Source organism: Quercus lobata, chromosome 10 (genome assembly GCF_001633185.2).
Source record: "Quercus lobata isolate SW786 chromosome 10, ValleyOak3.0 Primary Assembly, whole genome shotgun sequence".
NCBI classification, from domain to species: Eukaryota; Viridiplantae; Streptophyta; class Magnoliopsida; order Fagales; family Fagaceae; genus Quercus; species Quercus lobata.
This window is the reverse complement of record NC_044913.1, coordinates 17,967,361-17,988,278: the sequence shown is the minus strand read 5'-3', so window position 1 is coordinate 17,988,278 and position 20,918 is coordinate 17,967,361. Positions and strand designations below refer to the sequence as shown.

Here is a 20,918-nt window from a genome sequence, read left to right as displayed (position 1 = left end):
TTTGTCTTGGTTCTGTTGTGGTGACTTTAATGAAATACTCTCTATGAATGAAAAAATAGGGGGAACACAACATGCATAAAGCCAAATGGATAGCTTCTGTCAAGTTGTTAATTTTTGCGGCTTCAAAGACCTGGGTTACTGTGGTCTGGACTTCACCTAGTGTAATATGAAAGAGGGGATGGACAGAATATCACTCTGTTTAGATAGAGCCTTTGCTATCTCAGATTGGCTTGAATATTTCAAGAGTCCTAAAGTGCATCATCTAGTCGAGTCCACATCTAATCACTGTATCCTCACTATTACTGACTCCCCTCCTCCAACCCGCAAAAGCAAGCACCGTTTTCACTTTGAAGTCATGTGGGTCAAAAGGGAAGATTGTCGTGAAGTCATTGAAGCTGTTTGGGACTTAAGTACCTTGTCTGCCACTCTTGAAGGGATAGCATCCAATCTTAAAAGATGTGCAATTGCCCTTACCAACTGGAATCAGAATGTTGTGCGTAATATTTCAAAGCAAATTCAAGAGAAAAGAAGAGCTCTCAACTCCCTTACTATGGATGACTAGCAGGGTACTTGAGGGGCAGATATTAACCAACTGTGAGGGTCCCTTTTTGGACAGTGTCCAGGCCCAAGTTGAAGCAAGGACCCTGGGCCTTCTAGTTGTTATTTAAAGGGACTGGGCTTGGTTTACCACAGCTAAATGGGCTGTTTACAAACCAAGTGGTGCACAGAGCAAGAATCCTACAATACGTACATACTAGCAAGCAAGAATATATATGTATTGAACAGCAAGAAATAGTAAAGGAACAATGTAATAAAAAGAGAGACAAAATAATTCTTAAGGATCCTTAAAACACTGTGAAATATTTCACTACTTTTCTTAGTTGTAAATTACAATATGCTCACTAAGACGTGTCACAAGGTCCAAATAAGTTCAAAAATTACAGACTTAGATGGCTATCTAAGCCTCTAAGACTTGCAAAGTTTGAATCCCTTTGAATCCAGGTATGTTCTATAGTGATTGTTTTGGGATACCGGTTGATATTTCTCTTTCTTTTACTACTTTCTTTGAGTTTTTGACAGAGTTTTTGACAGAGTTTTCTCAATGATTCTGTTATGATTCACTATTGCTGAATGCCCCTTCAATGTCGGTTGTTTTCCCCTTTTATAGCGTCATTCTAGGGTTCCAGGGTACCACTGATTCCCCTCATTTGCTCCCTTGGGTACTAGAGCCCATGTTATGCCAGCCACTTTAATGACTAGTCATTTCCTTGTTTCTCATAGTTTTCTTCTTTTGGTGCTATTTCCCTAAAAACTTCTTGTTGACTTTCCATTCTGGGGTGTCCTTAGAAGGCTGACCTTCAATCTCTCTTCCTTCAAGGCTTCTAAACCTTATTGTTTCAGACTCAGCTTTTTGGCTGTCCTTCTTTTTGTCATTTTTCCCAGGTGAGCCGAATCCATTTCTGCTAGGTTGAAAGTTTTCCCAGCTACTTCCCTTTATAGTTCTTCTTTCTGGGTTGCTCGAGATACCTGCCCCTTGTTCATGAATTGTTGCTCTCTAAGCCTTCTGATTCCTTTCTTCATCATTGGTTGATTGAGAAGGACGTATCTGTTCTTCATTCCTTGTGTTTCTTGGTGCTTTTTTTGAGCTGTCTCAATCTCATCCTAACTGCTCTACATGTCCCGAGGATCCCGAGCCCTTGGCAGCCTTTGGGTATCCCAGCCCAATTCTTTCTACTGGACTCCCTTTGATTTTCTGATCTTGGTAGGCTAGGCTTTTTCTTCCCTTCGCTTCATGGGCCCTAAGGCCTGTCCCTTCATGGGTTTTGGGCTTTAAATCTTTTTTAATGGACTTGGGCTTACCATCATTTTCTCTTGTGGTGAGCTCAACCCTTTTAATATTATTTTCCATGGAATTCACCCATTGTGCTATTTTGGGCCTTGGTGTTATAAATTTTTAGACCTCAACACCAACTCAGAAAGAAGATTAATGATCTCTTAGACAATGAGAAGACCATATGGCGGCAACACAGCAAGGTTCATTGGTATAGGGAAAGGGACCGAAACACAAAATTTTTCCATGCCCAAGCGTCAGAAAGGAGGAGGAAAAACACTATACTGGGGTTGTGGAATGATAATGGCGAATGGTGTGAGAGTAAGGAAAGCATTACAACCACTGCAACATCCTATTTCTAGAATATGTACTCCACCTCTTTCCCCATGGGTATTGATGAGATCATTAATGCAATTCCTAGATGTGTTACAGAGGAGATGAACACTGAGCTCACCAAGGTTTTCACAAGAGACGAAGTCACCGAAGTGCTTCAACAGCTTTACCCCACCAAAGCACTTGGGCCTGATGGTATGTCCGCAATCTTTTTTCATAAATACTGGGACATTGTGGGGTTAAATATCACAAACATGATGTTAAATGTATTGAATTCCAATCTGCTCATGATTGAAATTAACAAAACCAATATCTCCCTCATCCCAAAAACAAATCACCCCACAAAAATGATAGAATTTCGTCCCATTAGCCTGTGCAATACCATATACAAACTCATCTCCAAAATCTTCGCCAATAGATTCAAAGTCATTTTGCCAAGCATTATCTCGGAAAATCAGAGCGCTTTCACCCCTGGCCATCTAATTATAGATAATGTCCTTGTGGCCAAGGTTTTCAGACCCGGACCGTTCATTGAACCGTAAAAGGGAGAGGTTCAAGGGTTTTAAGGTCGAATCGAGATCAAACCAAGGTCGAACCATAATGATGTCATAATTTATTTAATAATTATTTTAAATATATATATAAACATTAAATTAATAAAAAAAAATTAACTAAAATAATCTAATTCATTTAGAGAAGCTTATTTCTAAAAAATACATAAAACTTACAAAAATACAGTACACAACTATACATTGTTACACACTGTGTGCATAAACTGTATGCATAAACTATGTGCATAAAACAACGTTAATTCAAACATAAACTGTGCATAAACTGTGTTTGTGTTTGGATTAACATAAACTGTGTGCATAAAACATTGTTAATCCAAACATAAACTGTACAAACACTGTATGCATTAACTGTGTTTGTTAATCCAAAATACAACTACACATTGTTTCTCATAATACAACTACACATTGTGTATAGCCTTGTTTCTCACAATAATGTTTTCCAAGTTACAATACACAAACACAACTACACATTGTTTCTTACAAAAATACATAAAAACTTATTTCTAAAAAACAATAATAAAACTTCAAACTCCAAGTTACACACTGCATCTTACAAAAAGACATAGAAATTATCTCTAAAATACAAAATAGAACTTCAAAGTTCAAACAGAATTAGTATGATCATAAATCATCAATGTCATGATAGTTATCATGCTCATCATCATTCCCTAGAAATCCAGGAGGATGGCCAACAAGTTGTCCAAATGTTCCCAAATCAATTCCTTCAACCTCATTGCTATCATCTACAGATTCTACACACAAGTTTGAACAAAATAAAAAGAAAAATCATTATAACGTTTACACAAGTTTGAAAAAAATAAAAGAAAAATCACTATAGGTTATCAAATTGTTTACATATAAACTAACTTTCAATATTAGAAGAAGGCCCTGCACTTGTTGGATATGCACCCTCCATAAATTGCATTCTCCAACTCTTCATAATTAAGATATGGATCTTCCTCTTCCACAAATACCCAAAAATCAGTTTTGTCGATACTTGCATAATCAATGGGGTCAAAATTAAACTTTTTGTTGCAAAGCCTGCATCATAAAATGTCATGCTCATTATTGGAATTTGAACATAATTAGTAACTAACAATTATATTATATAAATGACTTCTTAAAAATTAATATAATGACAAGATATAGCATTTAGTTACCTATGTTTCAATCGCAAGTTATGATTAACAAACACAAGATCATTGAACCTTTGATGCTCCAACCTATTTCTCCTCTTAGAATGTATTTGGTCAAATAAACTCCAACAACGCTCACATCCAGAAGAGGCGGAAGTTTTTCTAAGGATTCTAATTGCCAATTTTTGCAAGTTTGGAGCATCAGCACCCACAACTTCCACCATTCATCTAATTTTCATAACACAACATAATCTAATATTAATCAACATAAACAAACAACCTTTCAATTGAATAATCACTTCAGTTATTCTAACTATAGTGACAAAACTAACTTTCAACATAAACAAAAAAAACTAAGATTTGCTTATAGTATTAAAGTAAACTAATTACTTCTCACTTGGATGAGTGGTTGTGCTTGTTGACAATGCAAGATCTCTATCAAAGCTCCCAATACGGTCTCGAAAATATTGGGTTTCCTTAATTACCTTTTCTTTGTCACCATCATATTTTGTCCCAATGTAGTCCAAAACAACCATATGTACTGCTGGTTTCCGACAAAAATTCTCCTCATCATATTGAAAAGTGGGATTTAACCAATATGCAACAGCATGAAAATCTTTACGCAAATGTTTGTCCCAACGGTTTTTTATAATTGAGGTGTATGGCTTGTACAAGTGCTTCTTCATTCGGAAGATCTTCTTGATTCTCAATCGTGCTCTATGCATGCCCTCATACACATATCCTATTGCAGGCCTTTGATCAGAATCAACAATCTGTAACAAACGAATGAGTGGCGATGAAATCTTGACAAGAACATTAATATCATCCCAAAAAGAATTATCTAAAATGATAGAAACTACTTCTTTTGCCTTTGACTCTCTTGCCAATCTATTGTCCACAAAGAACTTGCTAGTCACTAAGGCTTGCAAGTCATGCTTATGCACATGAAGGCTTCCAAATGAAAGGAAAGTAGTAGCAAATCTTGTTACTCCTACACGTACAATATATGTCCAACCAGGTCTCTTCCTCAACCAAGCAATCAAAGCTACATGATTATAAATAAAAACTGTAACTTTGGATGCACGTTTTTTGAGTCTCTCCACATGATTTTACAAATACCATTCCCCTAGGACAATAAACAAGGAAATTAATCAATGACCTATGTCTAGTATCTGTCCAACCATCAGCCATAAGTGTACATCAAACTTCTGCCCAATGCCTACATTGTGACTCAACCAACAACTGAACCTTTTTCTTTTGATCCCTCAACAAAGGGACCCGTACAGCATGATAAGATGGACCTTTGTAACCAAGACTAGCAGCAGCTATGGCATCAATCATCTTTTGGTAGTACACTAAATTGACTACATTAAAAGGAAGGCAATTGTCATACAGAAACCTTGCAATAGCCATATCAGCTTGCCTCACCCTTTCTTTACTTTGGAACACACTTTTAAGACCAGGTTGAGCTCCTGGAGTAATTCTTGGAGCAAAGTAATTATCCACTGGATTTGTATCCTTTCTTTTACCTAAAACAGGTTTTTTAGGAAACCCACTACTAAATATTTCTTGAATATCTTCATCTTCTTGCATATCATTATTTGTGGAAGGCACACTAAACATTTCTTCTTGACGTTGTTTCTCAGCTTTTTTCTTCAACTCAAACTCCTTCACATATTCCAACATTTGGTATCTCACATCATGAGAAACCTTTTTACACGATCCAATATCACCTTTTATCCCCGCAAGGTGTTTTTTCATCCTATTAATACCCCCACCTTTATATGTTTGCCTACAATACACACATGTAAAAGTATTACGTCCCTTCTGATCCACCCCAAGGCTAAAATGTTTCCAATCCGGATCAACATTTTCCCTTACTCTTGAGCTAGACTCCATTACATTGGAATCAACTTCATGTGATGGAGTAGACCCAGTCTCTGTTTCCATTTTAATCTAAAAGACTAAACAACCAATCAAACACGCATAGACCCATCAATTTTTGAAATACAGATAGTCAAAGAATCACAACTTCATACACAGAGTGAAATTAACAAACTAATATATACAAAGTCATAGAGTCAAAGAATCACAAATTGATCTATAGGTGCTGATATAGAGAGAATCATAAACTTCAAGCACCTAAAAAATTTGCGAATAATGTAATATACAAATTAGAAACCTATTCTGACAAACAACCAATACAAACAATACGTAATTCATCCAACTAAATCCATTGTTAAACATGAAAATACAGATTAAGAAGAAGAAAAAAACAAAAACAAAAACAAAAAGCTTTCCACAATCAACAATAATTTTACAATTGATATGGGCATGATGATAAATATGCAACCCTGTAATATCATGATTAATTGCATTCTAAATAGGTTCAATGGACAAGTTAGAGAAAAATGTTAATGAAATCTTGGATGAGTTACTATCTGTGCATTCTAGTTTTTAAAAGTGTTTTCATGGACAAATTAGTGATTAAACCGTTTACAAGAGTTAATACCAAAACAGATGATTTCTAAGTATTTCATTACTCATGAAATCTGAATATATAATTCTAGTGCAAATCAACTTCTCATTTATGCAAGGACTTAAGCAAATATTAATCATGACATATTGCATCTTCATTTGCATAATGCAAAAAAGTCTTTTATGTATTTAATTTCTAGTTAACACATACACAAAAATTCACAAGCTTTTTATTATAATTATTGTTAATTTTTTTTTTTAGAAGAAGAATGATAGAATTTAAATATATTGAACACCATTCAAGAGATTATTTCATCTTATGATAGAGCTAGAGGTTACAACTATGGCAGAAAGAATAATGGATACATTAATGAATAAATTCAATTGGATTAAAACAGGAAATCACAACAGTAAAGCAAATGTAACAAACAGCCAAGTTGAATTTCACAAAAGAACTAAAAAAATATAGATACCGAGAACATGAATGAAGTAAAAATTATTGAAACCAATAGCAATAAAAAAATACAAAAAAAAAACATGCAGCAAGAAGCTGCAGACACAACAAAGTGATTTTGGCAGACAAAAACATATATCACAAGCTTTGTCTTCACATACAGCAGGAGCATGATTCTAAGCTTCAGCAAAAACCTTCAAACCCAAGAGTTAAAATTACAAACCTTCAAACCTATAATAAAATTATCGGAATAATATAGCAGTAAAACTCTGTTAATAATATATCTTCACCCACACCCCCAAGAAGTCCACAATCAAAAAATTCAACAATAAACATTTTCAATTGACCCAAATCAATTTACACACCAACACTTCAGATCTATATCATCATCCACAATCAACTTGCAAATACTAACAAAGAAAAAACAGATTAGAGGTAATAAAGTACCAAACGACAGCGACGGCGACGAGGCACAGAGTGAGCTATGACGGCGACGAGGCACAGAGTGAGCTATGACGGCGACGAGGCACAGAGTGAGCTGCGACGACGACAAGGGAGAGAGGCAGAGATGAGCGTGAGAGAGAAAGCTGCGATCTGGGCTGAGCTGCGACAGGGCGATGACTAGGAGGGAGAGAGGCAGAGATGAGAGAGTGATTGAGACTTTGAGAGAGTGAGGAAGAGATTTGGGCTGAGATACGACAGGGCGACGGCAACGAGGGAGAGAGGCAGAGACGAGAGAGTGATTGAGAGAGTGAGGAAGAGGCCGAGAGTGAATCAGTGATTAAGAGAGGGTTTCAGAGTGATTTTTGAGAGAGGGTTAAACGTATGATCCAAAATGCTCCAAACGACGCCGTATTAGGGGGGAAAAAAAGAAAAAAAAGAGGTGGAACAAAGCCGTTTTAAGGCTGAAACAAAGCAACCGTTCAAACCAGTCACAGCTCACAGAACCGGGCGATCGGACTGCGGTCCGGATGGTGCCATGCTTTTTTCGCATGGAACGGTTCCTTACCTTAAACGGACCGTGAAACTGAACAATTCACGGGTTTTCCTGTCAAACCATACGGTCTGGTCCGGGTTTAACAACCTTGCTTGTGGCCTTTGAATTCATGCATTATTTAAATCATAAAAATGTTGGGAAGGAAAATTACATGTCAATCAAGCTAGATATGAGTAAAGCTTTCAATAGAGTTGAATGAAATTTTATTAAAGGAGTGATGGAGAAATTGGGCTTTGCTAATAAATGGGTTGATCTTATTATGCATTGTCTCTTCTATGTCTTACTCAGTGATCATAAATGGTGAGGCTCATGGAAACATCATCCCTTCAAGGGGCATTAGACAGGGAGATCCCCTCTCTTCTTACTTATTTCTCCTCTGTGCTGAAAGTCTTTCTGCACTTATCCATGAAGCAGCCCAAAACCAACAAATTAATGGAATCTTTATTTGCTTAGGTTGCCCAAGAATTACTCATCTTTTCTCCGCTGATGATAGCCTCCTTTTTTGCAAAGGACCAAGAATGCCAAAAGCTTTTCAGTACTCTCAATAAATATGAAGTGGCTTCGGGGTAGAAAATTAATACTGACAAGTCATCAGTCTTCTTTAGCCCGAACACCCCTCAAGAGATGAGAGAGAGTATTCTAAACATTCTTGGACAATGCAAGATTTCAAGCACACCAAATACTTGGGGCTCCCATCTATCATTAGGAAATCAAAATCTCAGGTGTTTGCTGAAATTACAGACCGGGTTGCTAAAAAACTTGCTGGTTGGAAAGAAAAGCTCCTTTCAATAGGCGGGAAGGAGATCCTTATCAAAGCAATTGCCTAAGCAATGCTCACATACACTATGAGCTACTTCCAAATTCCTAAGAATCTATGCAAAGACTTGGAGAATATAATGCAAAACTTTTGGTGGGGGCAAAAGGATGAGGAGAATAAAATTACATGGGTTAGTTGGAAGAGAATGTGCAAATCAAAGTTTTATGGAGGAATGGGCTTTCGAAACCTCCAAGCCTTCATCCTAGCCATGTTGGCCAATCAAGGATGGAGAATCCTCACAAATCCAAATTCTCTAATGGCTCGGGTTTATAAAGCCAAGTACTTCCCTCATGATGAAGTGCTTAACTCCAAGAAAGGTAGCAACCCCTCTTATGCATAGCGTAGTATCCACAACAGCCTTGAAGTATTCAGAAAGGGCACAAGATGGAGGGTAGGTAATGGTCGAAGAATCCATATTTGGACGATAAGTGGCTGCCAACACCAACAACTCACAAAGTGATCTCACCCCAAACAGATTTTGAAGATTTCCCCATGGTGTCTTCTCTCATTGACAATGACACTAAATGGTGGAAAGTTGATGTGGTAAGATCCATTTTCTTGCCTTTTAAAGCCAACACAATTTTGAAAATCCCTCTGAGTTACAACCTTACTGAGGACAGCCTTATATGGATTGGTAACAAAAAAGGTACATGTACAGTCAAAAGTGCGTACCATATTGCCTCAAGTGTGGTGGACTCAGACGAGGATGGAGAGAGCTCATTTAGTAATGCAAGGACCTAACTGTGGAAGAGGATTTCGCACCAAAAAATTCCACCAAAACTCAAAATATTTGCTTGGAGGACATGTGTCAACGGCCTTCCTACCATGTTTAATTTAAACCACAGAGGTATCCACTGCTTGAGTTTCTGCCCTCTATATGACAAGGCCATTGAAACCACAGCCCACGCGCTTCTCCATTGTGAACATGCCAAGCTAACTTGGGCTCATTGGCATAATTATCCAATTGATTTAACCCCCTGTACCCTAGAACCAGTGGATATTGCATTGGACATTGCTGAAAAAGACTCCTCTTTTGCTTTGGAACTCTTCTTTGCAATCACTTGGTCCATTTGGTGGAATCGCAATCAAGCACTTTATGAAGATTTAGGTGCCCTTCCAACACAGATTTGGGAAATGGCTAATAGAATTCTTGGTGATTATAAGGAAGCTTGCTCATATTCTAACTTGCCCCTAGTCCCTTCCTTGATGAAATGGAGGGCCCCCCCTACTGGTTTCATCAAAATTAATGTTGATGGCACAGCCTCGGATGATGGCAGGCCATCTAGCATTAGTGTGATAATTCGAGACAGCCAGGGCTCTTCTATTGCAACCTCTAACAGGGTCCTTTCATCACCTTTCCCAGCTGAGACTATAGAAGCTTTGGCTATACAAGCAGTTAACGAAGGTAATGTTGGTGGTGAGTTCGGGCACATCATTCAGAACATTAGGGACCTTTCTTCCTCTTTTTCCTGGTGTTTATTCCAGCATCTGAAACGGGATGGCAACAAAGTTGCCCATGATCTTGCAAAAGCAGCTAGGATGTTAGGTGTCTCTCAGGTTTGGAAAGGTGTCATCCCAAGCTTTGTAGAGCATCTTATTCTTTAGGACCGTGGCTTGTAACTACTCTTGCAGCTCCACTCTCTGTTGTAATTCTATTTTTGATAAATGATATTGATATATTTTACCTTAAAAAAAAAAGGGAAAAAAGTATGGAAGATGGCGTTATTCATGCCGCGTGACAAAAATATAAAATTTCTTTTCTTAAATTATTTTCTTATTTTTTCCATTTACTTGGGATTGCTATGATATATATATATATATATATATTTTTTTTTTTGTCGATAGGCAAAAAAGTAATTTAAATGGTAAGTTAAGATTTTGTAATACTCACGAAGTATTACAAAATTGCTACGCATAACCCAATTGTGGTAAGCTTAAATTAAAATTAATAACGATTACTATGGAATATGATTTATTATGAAAATATTAATTCTATAAAAATGTTGTGGATCTACATCACTCAAAAAAATGGCAAAGGCGTAAAACCCATTTTTGTCCCTACATTTTCATGCGATTCCCACTTCGGTCCCTAACTTTTTTTTTCACCGCTTTTAGTCTCTAAAATCAAAAAAGCGATCTCGTTTTTATCCCTACCATCAATGCCCTAACGGCAAAGTCCTAGGTGGCAGACAGAACACCCTATTAGCTGACGTGGTGCTGATGTGGCACTGATGTGGCAATTAAAATATTATTTGGCATTTTTATATGCCACATCAGCATTTTATTTTATTTTATTTTATAAAAATTCATGTTAGAAAATTTAAACCAAAAAAAGAAAATAGATTAAAAAACAAAACTTAAATTAAAAACACAAACCCAGATGGATCTAACACAAACTCAAATCTAACACAAACCCAGAAATAAAGAAAATTAAAAACAAACATTAAAACCTAAATAAAATATATAAAACCGAATTTTCATTTTCTTATCTCTATCTCCCTCTCGGGTCAAACTCCTCTCTCTCCCTCTTGGCTTTCTCTTATTTCTTTTTCTCTTTAAGTTCAAGTTGCAGTTTTTGGGATATGGCTTTGATCTGGGTTTAGAGAAAGAGAGGCTGAGATGTGATGGTTTGGATTTGGGTAGAGAGAGAGGGGCTGAGATCGGCGATGGTTTGGATTTGGGTTTAAAGAGAGGGGCTAAGATTGGCAGTGATTTGGATTAGATCAAGGGGAAGGAACCTCTGAACTGGCCCTTTCACTTTTCGGGTTTTTCCTCGACCAACGCAGAGCAGAGCAAGGGGCGTTTTCTATGGGTATCTGACCCGATCTTCATCAACAACGAGCAGAGGAAGGACTAACGGAAAGTTGCCTGTTTGGGTTTGAGAATATTGGGGGTTTTGGTTTGTTTTTCCTGTGGGTATCTAACTCGATATTCATCAACAATTCATTTTCTCTCTCACACAATTCAACCAGTCTGGATTTTTTGTGTTTGTTTCCCAAGAAAATTTACGGGTTTGAAGGTTAAGGTTTACTTTGTTGATCGGTTTGGTTGTTGGGTTTATTGGTTTTCTAGGTTTGGTTGTTTTGCTAGAGATTTGGGTTTGGTTCTTTGTTGGAGATTGATTTTGTAGGAGATCTGGGTTTAAGAGTTGTAGTTGCAACTGTAACTGCAACCTCACCCATCTAGGTTTGAAACATTTTGCAGGGGATCGATTTATATTTGCTTTGCTATGTGTATTTGCAAGTTTGTTTACTAAGAAAATGAAAGAAAAGAAAAATGAAATCTTAAATATTTTAATTTTCTGGGCAAGAAACATGTTTGGGGAAGAACATGAAGAATGAACAATCATGTTCTTCTGAAAAACTAATGAAATTTTTTATATATTTTATTTAGGTTTTAATGTTTGTTTTTAATTTTCTTTATTTCTGGATTTGTGTTAGATTTGAGTTTGTGTTAGATCTGTCTGGGTTTGTGTTTTTAATTTAAGTTTTGTTTTTTAATTTATTTTCTTTTTTTGGTTTAAATTTTCTGACATGGTTTTTTATAAAAAATTAAAATGCTGACGTAACATATAAAAATGCAAAATAAATTTTTTTAATAAAATTTAAATTGCCACATCAGTGCCACATCAGCGCTACGTCAGCTAATAGGGTGTTCCGTCTGCCACCTAGGACTTTGCTGTTAGGGCACTGACGGTAGGGACAAAAACGAAATTGCTTTTTTGATATTAGGGACTAAAAGCAGTGAAAAAAAAAATTAGGGATCAAAGTGGGAATAGTGTGAAAAATGTAGGGACGAAAATGGGTTTTACGCCAATAGCAAATTATAATTTACTTACCTATGGTTGATATTTGACATTTTACTTACTTGAGGTTAGCTCAGTTAGAATTTCATAACTCATCTCTATTAAAAACATGACTAAATATGTAGTTTTACTTTACTTTTACATCTCTCTCCTCCAAAAACACAAAAAACATAAATAAAAAAAAAAATACAATATCTAATAAAATTAAAAAGAATCATCAGAACACTTACATCGAGATTTTAAAACATAAATAACTTAAATTTAAGTCAAATTTTAAATGGGTAGAGTTTTAAATTTCAGTAATTAAATTAAATTTTGGTGAAACAGCCGATCAAAAAAAAAAGGAGACGAATTTACTGGTTGGGACATTATGACAAGCAGATGATAGACCTTTCTCGATCCTTCTCTTTCTCGCTCCCGTATCTTTCTCTCCAAGCAAAGTACTAAGCAAAACCAGAGACCGGGGGTGAGAGCCCAAAATGAGTACTTCTTCTTCGTCTTCGTCTTCGTCTTCATCTTCATCACCTCATCGTTCTCGTGGTCATAGTAAAAACAGTAGTGGTGAGGAGAGGCCTCGGTTCTTTGACTCAAAGGCGAAGAACAAGTGCTGGGCAAATGCAGGGATAGTCCCAGGAAGGCACCCAGAAAGGTGGCGCAAGGACGCCGCCGGTAACATCGTCTGCAAGCGCTTCTGCAACTGCCAAGGCTGCCTCTGCTTTGAGTACGACCACATTGTCCCCTTCTCCAAAGGTCCCTCTCTCTCTCTCTCTCTCTCTCTTATACATTTCATTGTTTCTGCAATTCTATATTTCATTCATTCTTTGTAAGTGTCAAACTTCTGTATGCATAACTCTAGGTTCTTAGACTTAAGCTCGTAAGCCATTTTATTTTAGCTAGAATGCACGGACATTTCATTTGTTGTACCCGTCGTAACAGTTATAATTTTCAAAATTTACTCAAATTATACCCGTAACTACGTCTGTGCCCGTGTATCCTAGGATTTTAGTCTCTAAGTTTAAAATGGGAACAAATTATTTAGCTAAAATTAAAAACTTTTTACTGAAAATATGGTAAATAAAACTAAAAAGGTAGTTGGAATAGTAAGTGAGATCATAAATAGTACCAAAAAGTTAAATAATAAAAACATCTAGCTTTTTAAGTCAATGCTGAACGCAACCTTAAAGTGGTAGTTTTTACAAGTTAGTCCCTACAAAACTTAAAGTGGTTGCTTTTAGTCTCTCTAAAGTAATAATGTCTAGATTTTTAGTTTTGCCACGTTATCTAAGGGACTAAAACGATTACTTTTAACTTTAGAAACTAGAATCACTCATGTGCTAAACTTTAGGAACTAGCAATGTATTTAAAGCCTTGATTTTTTTTTTCTTCAATTTTAAGCAGGACATAGATTATGGACTGTTTATCAGTTTGAAATTGAGCATTTGTGATTTGGGTTGTGTTGCAGGCGGTGAATCTACATATGATAATTGTCAGATACTTCAAACAAGGGTGAACAGATATAAATCAGACAAAGACAATGTAGATCCAACTCAATTGAAAGGTTACTCCTGTGATGTCAAGTTTACCGGTATGTTTGCACCATTCTCTATTCTTGACCCAAAATTTGAAATGAATGTTCTTCTTCATTGATTTATACCTTCTAGTTAGTTATGCTTGGTTATTGGCTTCTAAAAAATTTCTCAACGATGATTCTGTTTTCCTGGAAATATTGTCTCATTTAATAGCTCTCCATGTTAGGGGAATGATGTTTTACTTTTGGATTCGTAGAAACGCTACAGTTTAGGTTCAGAGAGTCATCAACATGGTATGCTTTGATTACTGTTTGTTGAGTTGGCCAGTTAGTGAATATCTTGCGTTTGTCACTTGACTTTACAAAAGGGGATGGGGGGAAGGTTTGTTCCTTGCCTACATCCATAATTTGACAACTAGTATATGGCAGCAAATCAATGTGCTGTTGTTCAAGCATAGAATTCAAGTCTACATACTTTTTTCACTGCATCACTAATATATTTGAGTTTTAGCCATAAGTTATTTGTTACCCTTTTCAAATGGCTGTCAAGTGATCTATCCCTTGGATGTCCTAAGAGATAGTTATAGTGACAGTATCAAATCCACATCTATTCATCGTATATCTGTTCATCATTGTTGTGAGACCTACATGGTTTTAGGTTGCATTCTGGATTAGTAATGGAACTGCTGTCTTGTTACATATTAGGTTAAATAAGTTCATAAAATAGTGAATTTTCTTTATTTATTTCTGTTTCATTGTTCATTTTGATGAAACATACTTCAGATGTGTACATGTCAATAAACTATTTTTAAATGTTCTTAGTATGATTCATCTATACATTACTTTAGTGTTGTTCCTTGATGTCTCTTTGCACTAGTGATGGATAAGCTCACTAAATCGATTTAAGAGGAAGTCGCTTGGTGTATGTTTTTTGCAGATAATATAGTTTTAGTGAATGAAACTAGACATAGAGTTAATGTTAAGTTAGAATTTTGGCCAGACACTTTGAATCTAAAGGCTTTTGATCAAGTAGGACTAAAACACAATATATAGAATGTAAGGTTAGTAAAAGGAGAAACATAGTAAAAGAAACACATAGAGTTCTTCTCTCTCTGAGTTTTTGTCCTCCCTTTATTTAGTTTCCTGACTTCCCTCTGTTTGTTGTGTTGTTTGTTCCTTTTTTCTTTTTTTCTTTTTTTTTTTCTAGTTGTTCATCATCATGAACTTCTTGTATTCCTCTTTTTTTCTATCATTTATAAAAGTTTTTTGATTACCTATCAAAAAAAAGACTTGATGGTCATGAGATTCCAAAGAGGGATTATTTTTAATATCTTGGATCAATAATTCAAAAAGATTGAGAGATTAAAAATGATATGAATCATAGCATAGGATAAGAGAAAGATGGATGATGTGGAGAAGCGAATTAGGAGTATTGTGTGATCGTAGAATACCTATTAAGTTAATGGGAAATTTCACTATAAGACTAGTTTTGCTCTATGATATTGAATGTTAGGCTGTAAAGAAGCAACATATTCATAAATTTAAGTGTACTTGAAATGAGAATGCTAAGATGGATAAATGGAAATACATGGAAAGATAAGATTATAGGTTATGAAACATTAGATATATGATGGTCCAATGTCTTAGTGGTCTCTAAAAGTTTTAAAGGATTTGGGTGTTAGTTGCAGGATGTAGAAAAGTATCTAACTTATGTTCTGGCCCTGCTTTAGGAATTATTTTGGAAGGGTTTGAAGATTGTTTCTTAGATTTGCTTTTGATTAATAAAATTAGTCTATTATTTCGGATGTACTATTGCAAGTCTAATTTCAATCTCATTATCTTAATCTAAAAGATATTAAGAGTGTATGTGGGAGCTTGATCAAGCTTGTCAATAAGCAAGGCTTGGGTTTAGAGACCATTAAACATGGGATTCAGGGATGTCAATTAAATAGACTAGATAGATACATGGGATTAAGTGATGGTTGTACCAATCACTTTTGTGAATCCTTTAACACATTTATTATTGTTCTTCATTTGATTTTTTTTGTTAAATAAAACAAATTATTTTTATTAATGCTAAGACAAAGCTACATTTTCAAGTATATGTTTGACAATGACAGAAGGTATTGCCTCCAACATATTAGCTCCTTGCCATTGTTCAAATTGCTCATGACATGTCCCTTGGTCGTCCTTCAGCCCGTAATCCTATTTCTACATTTGTCTCTGCATTGCTTTAACATGGAACAACATGCTTTTTTTGTCCACTTCATGTAATCAAGGCACCTTGGATCATTGCTTCCAATGTAATTCTTCACCATCAAGCCAAGTATCAATTTCCGTTCAAAGTTGTTTGATTTGCTCAGACATTTCGGGAGAGGCATCTGTGTTTTCTAAATGCTCTAAAACTCGTTGCTTCTCCCTCACCTGATTCACTAGCGATTCCCCAATGGTCTTGGTCCACTTTATCAGCCCTTGGCAGCAGCACTTAATCTTTTAACACATCACATACATCTTGGCCCCTCGAAACTCTGATCTCCAGGCTTGAGCAATAATCTCCTCACACTCCAGGTGTGTCGTCCAGCTCTTGCCTCTACCTTAAACCATGGAAACCATTATAGCCCTTGATGTCAATGAAAAGTGTATAATGATCTAAGGTTGTCATACAAACATGTTGGACTGTAGCATGCAGGAAACGCTGAGGTCAACTCACGTTGGCCACTTCCTAGTCCAAGTGCTTTCTCACTTGTACCAGAGCATCAATATGATGTCTCGAGTAACTCTGCACTTCCACATTCTCGTCGGAGCCCCACTCCAAAGGCAGACCATCTCCATAGCCTTTAGGCAGTCAGGCTTCACCAAGCAAGCTTGTTGTAAACCTAGTCTGACTCACCTTGTATATCAATTCTTGTTTCCATGAGGAACAAGGCTTGGGGATGAAAACACTTCACCACATTGTGAAGCTTTTGAATTGACCGGGAGTTCCCCAACCCTTGGTGGGCTTAGGGCTCTCATTGCTTAAGTTGGGGCTGAACCTCAGCTTCCTTCATTGGTGAAAAGCTTGCATTCAACGAAAAACAGGTCTACCTTTATATGAAAGGAAGGTGTAGTATGTTAGGTGCGCTGAATAATTTCAATCTCCCCTTTCCCTTACCAAAAAATGGCAATTATCAGCTTAAACAAAATTATTTTTAGTGGAATGACTGCCTTCTTACCTACTGAGTGTACATTCTTTTCTTTCGTTTCTTATGTATCAGTAGGTTGTGTTTTTCATTCAATAATCACAAATTTCTCCAACTTGCAGATAAGGAGCTTGATATAATTGAAATGGCTGTTTATGGGGATGTGATCCGCCCTGGAAACCAATGCCGTTGTAGAACTATTGCCGAAATGCTTGGCCAATACAAGTCAAAGGACGACTTGGCTGCCTGCAAATTGCCCTACAATGATGAATCATTACAGCAACCGACATAAAATCTGGTGATAGTACTCTGATAAAGACGTCAAAGGGGTTATCTAAACATTTGTACCATCTTGGCCATTTTCTAAACATTTTCAAATAGATCCCTGCTCAATGGGGTATCTTCTATACTTTGATTCACTGCAATATCTTAATATTGTTATTATTCTTGAATTTGAAGTCCATAAAATGAGAATGTTAAAATAGAGGGTTGGCTTTTAGTAATAAAGAGAGATAAGGGATACTTGTTAAAGATAATTTGGTAATGTATAAACTAAATTAATAAAGGTAAAAGCAATGAAAAGTGACAATACAGTAACATATTATAATTTTGTATAGAATATGATGATAACAATATATATATATATATATATATATATATATTATATAGGATTATCCTTGATATATTGATGAGAATTCTTCAAAAGTGAATTTAATTTAATTAATATTAAAACTATGACTTGAGTTTAACACCAAACATGAAAATAGGATTAGATAAGAACTTTTTTTTTTTTTTTTTTTTTTTTTTGCAGGTTAAGCTCTTTAAAAGGTGCACTCACACTTGCCCTAGTTTCTTGATCCCAAAAAATAAAAAGGTGTGTATATATATTAGCTTGTTATTAATTCATAATTTGTGACTTGAGTTTTCAAATGTACCAAACAGTAATCAACCCTTTTTTTACTAACGATCCCTTCGTTAATTGGCACATTTGAGCTTGACTCCATCCACGGGGTGAGTTTGGGCTCGAAACTCGTTGGGGGCAATAAAGATGAAAAGGAATATACAAATTCAGTGTTTCAGACTTTATCAGTGACTCAATTCTCTCGTGACTACCAAAAAAGAAATCTACATGTTTCCTTTTACACTATGCTTAAAAGACTAAGGTGAGAGTGAGAAAATTCATTTTTTTTTCTTTTATGCTTCATTTTTGCAAATTTCATGTTAGAATACTACTAAAAATATAAGCTCAATAGGCTTTGACCCATAATTATAGGTTACTTATACAACATACATTGTCTACCTATAAATAAGGCAGACCCTTATACTTTATTACACACAGTTTAATATACAATCTTTCAAACTTTCACATTGCGATTAGGGGTGTGGGTGGCATCTTTTATGTGATCATTCTTCTATATCAAATCAAGGTAAAAATATGTAAGTTTCTTCCCTAATTGTTCTCTTTCTTTTCTCCAAATATTTTTTACTCTCAGGGCCAAAATGGGCATTTGCCTCTTTCACCCAAAACAAGTAGCAAAATGCCCATGTTCTGAAACTATTTAGCTATATGCTCCTATTTTAAACTCGATTTTCTAAAAATCGAGTTTCAATGAAAAACTTGATTTTTAGAAAATCGAGTTATAAGTAAAAAAACTTTAAAAAAAAAAAAAAAATACATGGAACTTGAGTTTCATGTAACATTTTGCAAGTAACTTGATTTTCATTAAATCTAGTTTTTCATTAAAACTTGATTTTTTTTTTAAATCGAGTTTCAAAACAGGGGCATTTTGTTACTTATTTTGGGTGAAAGGGGCAAATGTCCATTTTTGCCCTCACTATAGATAAAACTTTAATTGATTTCATTTTATTCAAAGGATAATTCTTAAATCTAATTCATTTTTTATTTCATTCAAATTAATGTTATCACTTCAATACATTAAGCTAAACTAATGGTTTGTTAAATATAAACTTATGAATAAGAGTTTGGCTTTGAAAATGTTTGGAGTTTTGAGCTCCCAACCACCAATAGAAATATGACATTTATATTTATCATGTGTAATGAACATGATTCACTTAAGTCAACTAATCAAGTTAGTATCTTCACACCAAAAAAAAAAAAATCCAAGTGAGTTATGTGCATTGTCCATAGCAAGGTACGTGTCATCTTTCTATTAATAGTTAGAGCCAAACATTTTTTTAAACTTATTAAATCTAACTAATATTACCAATAACTTAGATGGCTTATTATTAATCCTTATTGTATTTTTCTTTTTAAATTTATGTATTTATAAATTAAGAATTATTGATATATTACTGTAAGGACACATTTTCTAGACCAAGGCCAAGAGGCATGGAGTCTTAGTCCAGGGAGCCCCTATACAATGAATTTATAGAGAGTGGGCCAAAGAGCTGGATTTGAATGTATGAAAAACGACCATCACAGTGTTTCTCATGGGCCAAGTTTACCAAAGGAAATTAGTCCTCGGTACGATCCGAGGAGCTTTTCGTGACCTCCCTCGCCTGTTGGGGGGGGAAGGCCCCCCAAAAAACCCCCCTTTTCTTTCTTCTTTTTCCTTTTTATAGTCGTTTTCTGCTTCTTGAATAGGGTCCTTAGGGTGGGTATTTGTCCCATCAGCCTTTCCCTTCAGTTGTTGGGAGTGGTTGTAAGTGCAGAGAGGTATGGCTCTGTCAGGCACCAGGCACTAAATGCCCTCGTGGCAGCCTTTCCCTCAGACGTTTTTATTCTTTCTGTTGTCTTTTCCTGCTTTAGTGCTTTTCCTGTCTTGTGGAACAATATGGAGTGTCGCCACTGGTGACATGTTGCCTCTTTTACCCTTGGCTATATCCATTCGAGGAGGATTCTCCATTGCTGATGAGGTATTTTTCTTGGGCTGGGCCCCTAGCCCAAGGTAGGCAATGATATGGGCCTATTAGCCTTTTACCCCCCCCCCCCCCACAATAGCTCCTCAAAATCCTGCTGTTTGGCTCCTCGGACGGATAGAGGGTTTTGGTGACATTGAGCCTCTGTCACGGTTTCCCAAGCCTTGCCTTCCATTAATGCCAGAGTCCCTTCGTTTGCTCGAGGCGCGTTCCTGGCTATGAAACATTCTTTTAGTCTATCCTAGCCACATCCCTGTCGTTTCAGTACACGAGGCGCGTTTTTAATTGGGGCTCTTTCACGAGGTGACATAAATTCAACGGCTGAAAATTACTTTGGAATTCGAGCGAGATTAATCTCGTTTGTAATTCCTTCCTGGGGTTTCGGAGCGAATTGATTGCTTCCTGATTTGTCCCCTATATAAGACACGCGGTGGGAGATAGTCCATCTTTGTTTGTAAAGCCTTTAGTTCCCAAAGTCCCTACTGTGAGAGTGACTGAGATCTCGGGAGTGAAACGATCATAGTTAGGGTGAGGATGAAGGAACAACTCCCTCTTCAAAAGCCTTGGGTACCTCCGAGGTTCAGAATGGACCGGTCAGGACAAGGGAGACAAAGGCTCAAGGCCCTCCTTCTCCTGGACAATGCAAGGGAGGAGCCTCTTTTTCCTTCAGCCAAAATCCGAAGCAGGTGGATGTCGCATCAGACTTTTGGTGCGACAGCACTGAGATTTTCCATCGTCGGTACCATCCGCTCTCGCGCGATTGTAACTAATATGATGCTTACTCGACTGCCGTCGGAGCTGGTATGGGGGTTAGGCTCAACTGCTTCTTCCTCTCTTCCATCACTGGTGCCATCCTGATGCACTTAGTTGCTGCTAGGGCAAAATTTTGAAGGATTTATCGTTTCCCT

The 20,918-nt window shown here is 36.4% G+C and overlaps 2 protein-coding genes across 2 annotated transcripts; one reads left to right on the top strand and one right to left on the bottom strand.

Annotated features, from left to right (window-relative positions):
* Window positions 1-4,258: 4,258 nt before the first annotated feature.
* LOC115964448 lies at window positions 4,259-5,822 on the bottom strand. Its single transcript, XM_031083756.1, has 2 exons — window positions 5,096-5,822; window positions 4,259-4,917 (listed from the first exon to the last, which is right to left on the bottom strand). Exons 1-2 carry the CDS (start codon window positions 5,820-5,822, stop codon window positions 4,259-4,261), a joined length of 1,386 nt encoding a protein of 461 aa, XP_030939616.1.
* A 6,909-nt stretch (window positions 5,823-12,731) lies between these two features.
* Window positions 12,732-17,616, top strand: LOC115965397. Its single transcript, XM_031084607.1, has 3 exons — window positions 12,732-13,173; window positions 13,886-14,008; window positions 17,253-17,616. Exons 1-3 carry the CDS (start codon window positions 12,903-12,905, stop codon window positions 17,420-17,422), a joined length of 564 nt encoding a protein of 187 aa, XP_030940467.1. The 5' UTR covers window positions 12,732-12,902; the 3' UTR covers window positions 17,423-17,616.
* The last annotated feature ends 3,302 nt before the right edge of the window (window positions 17,617-20,918 follow it).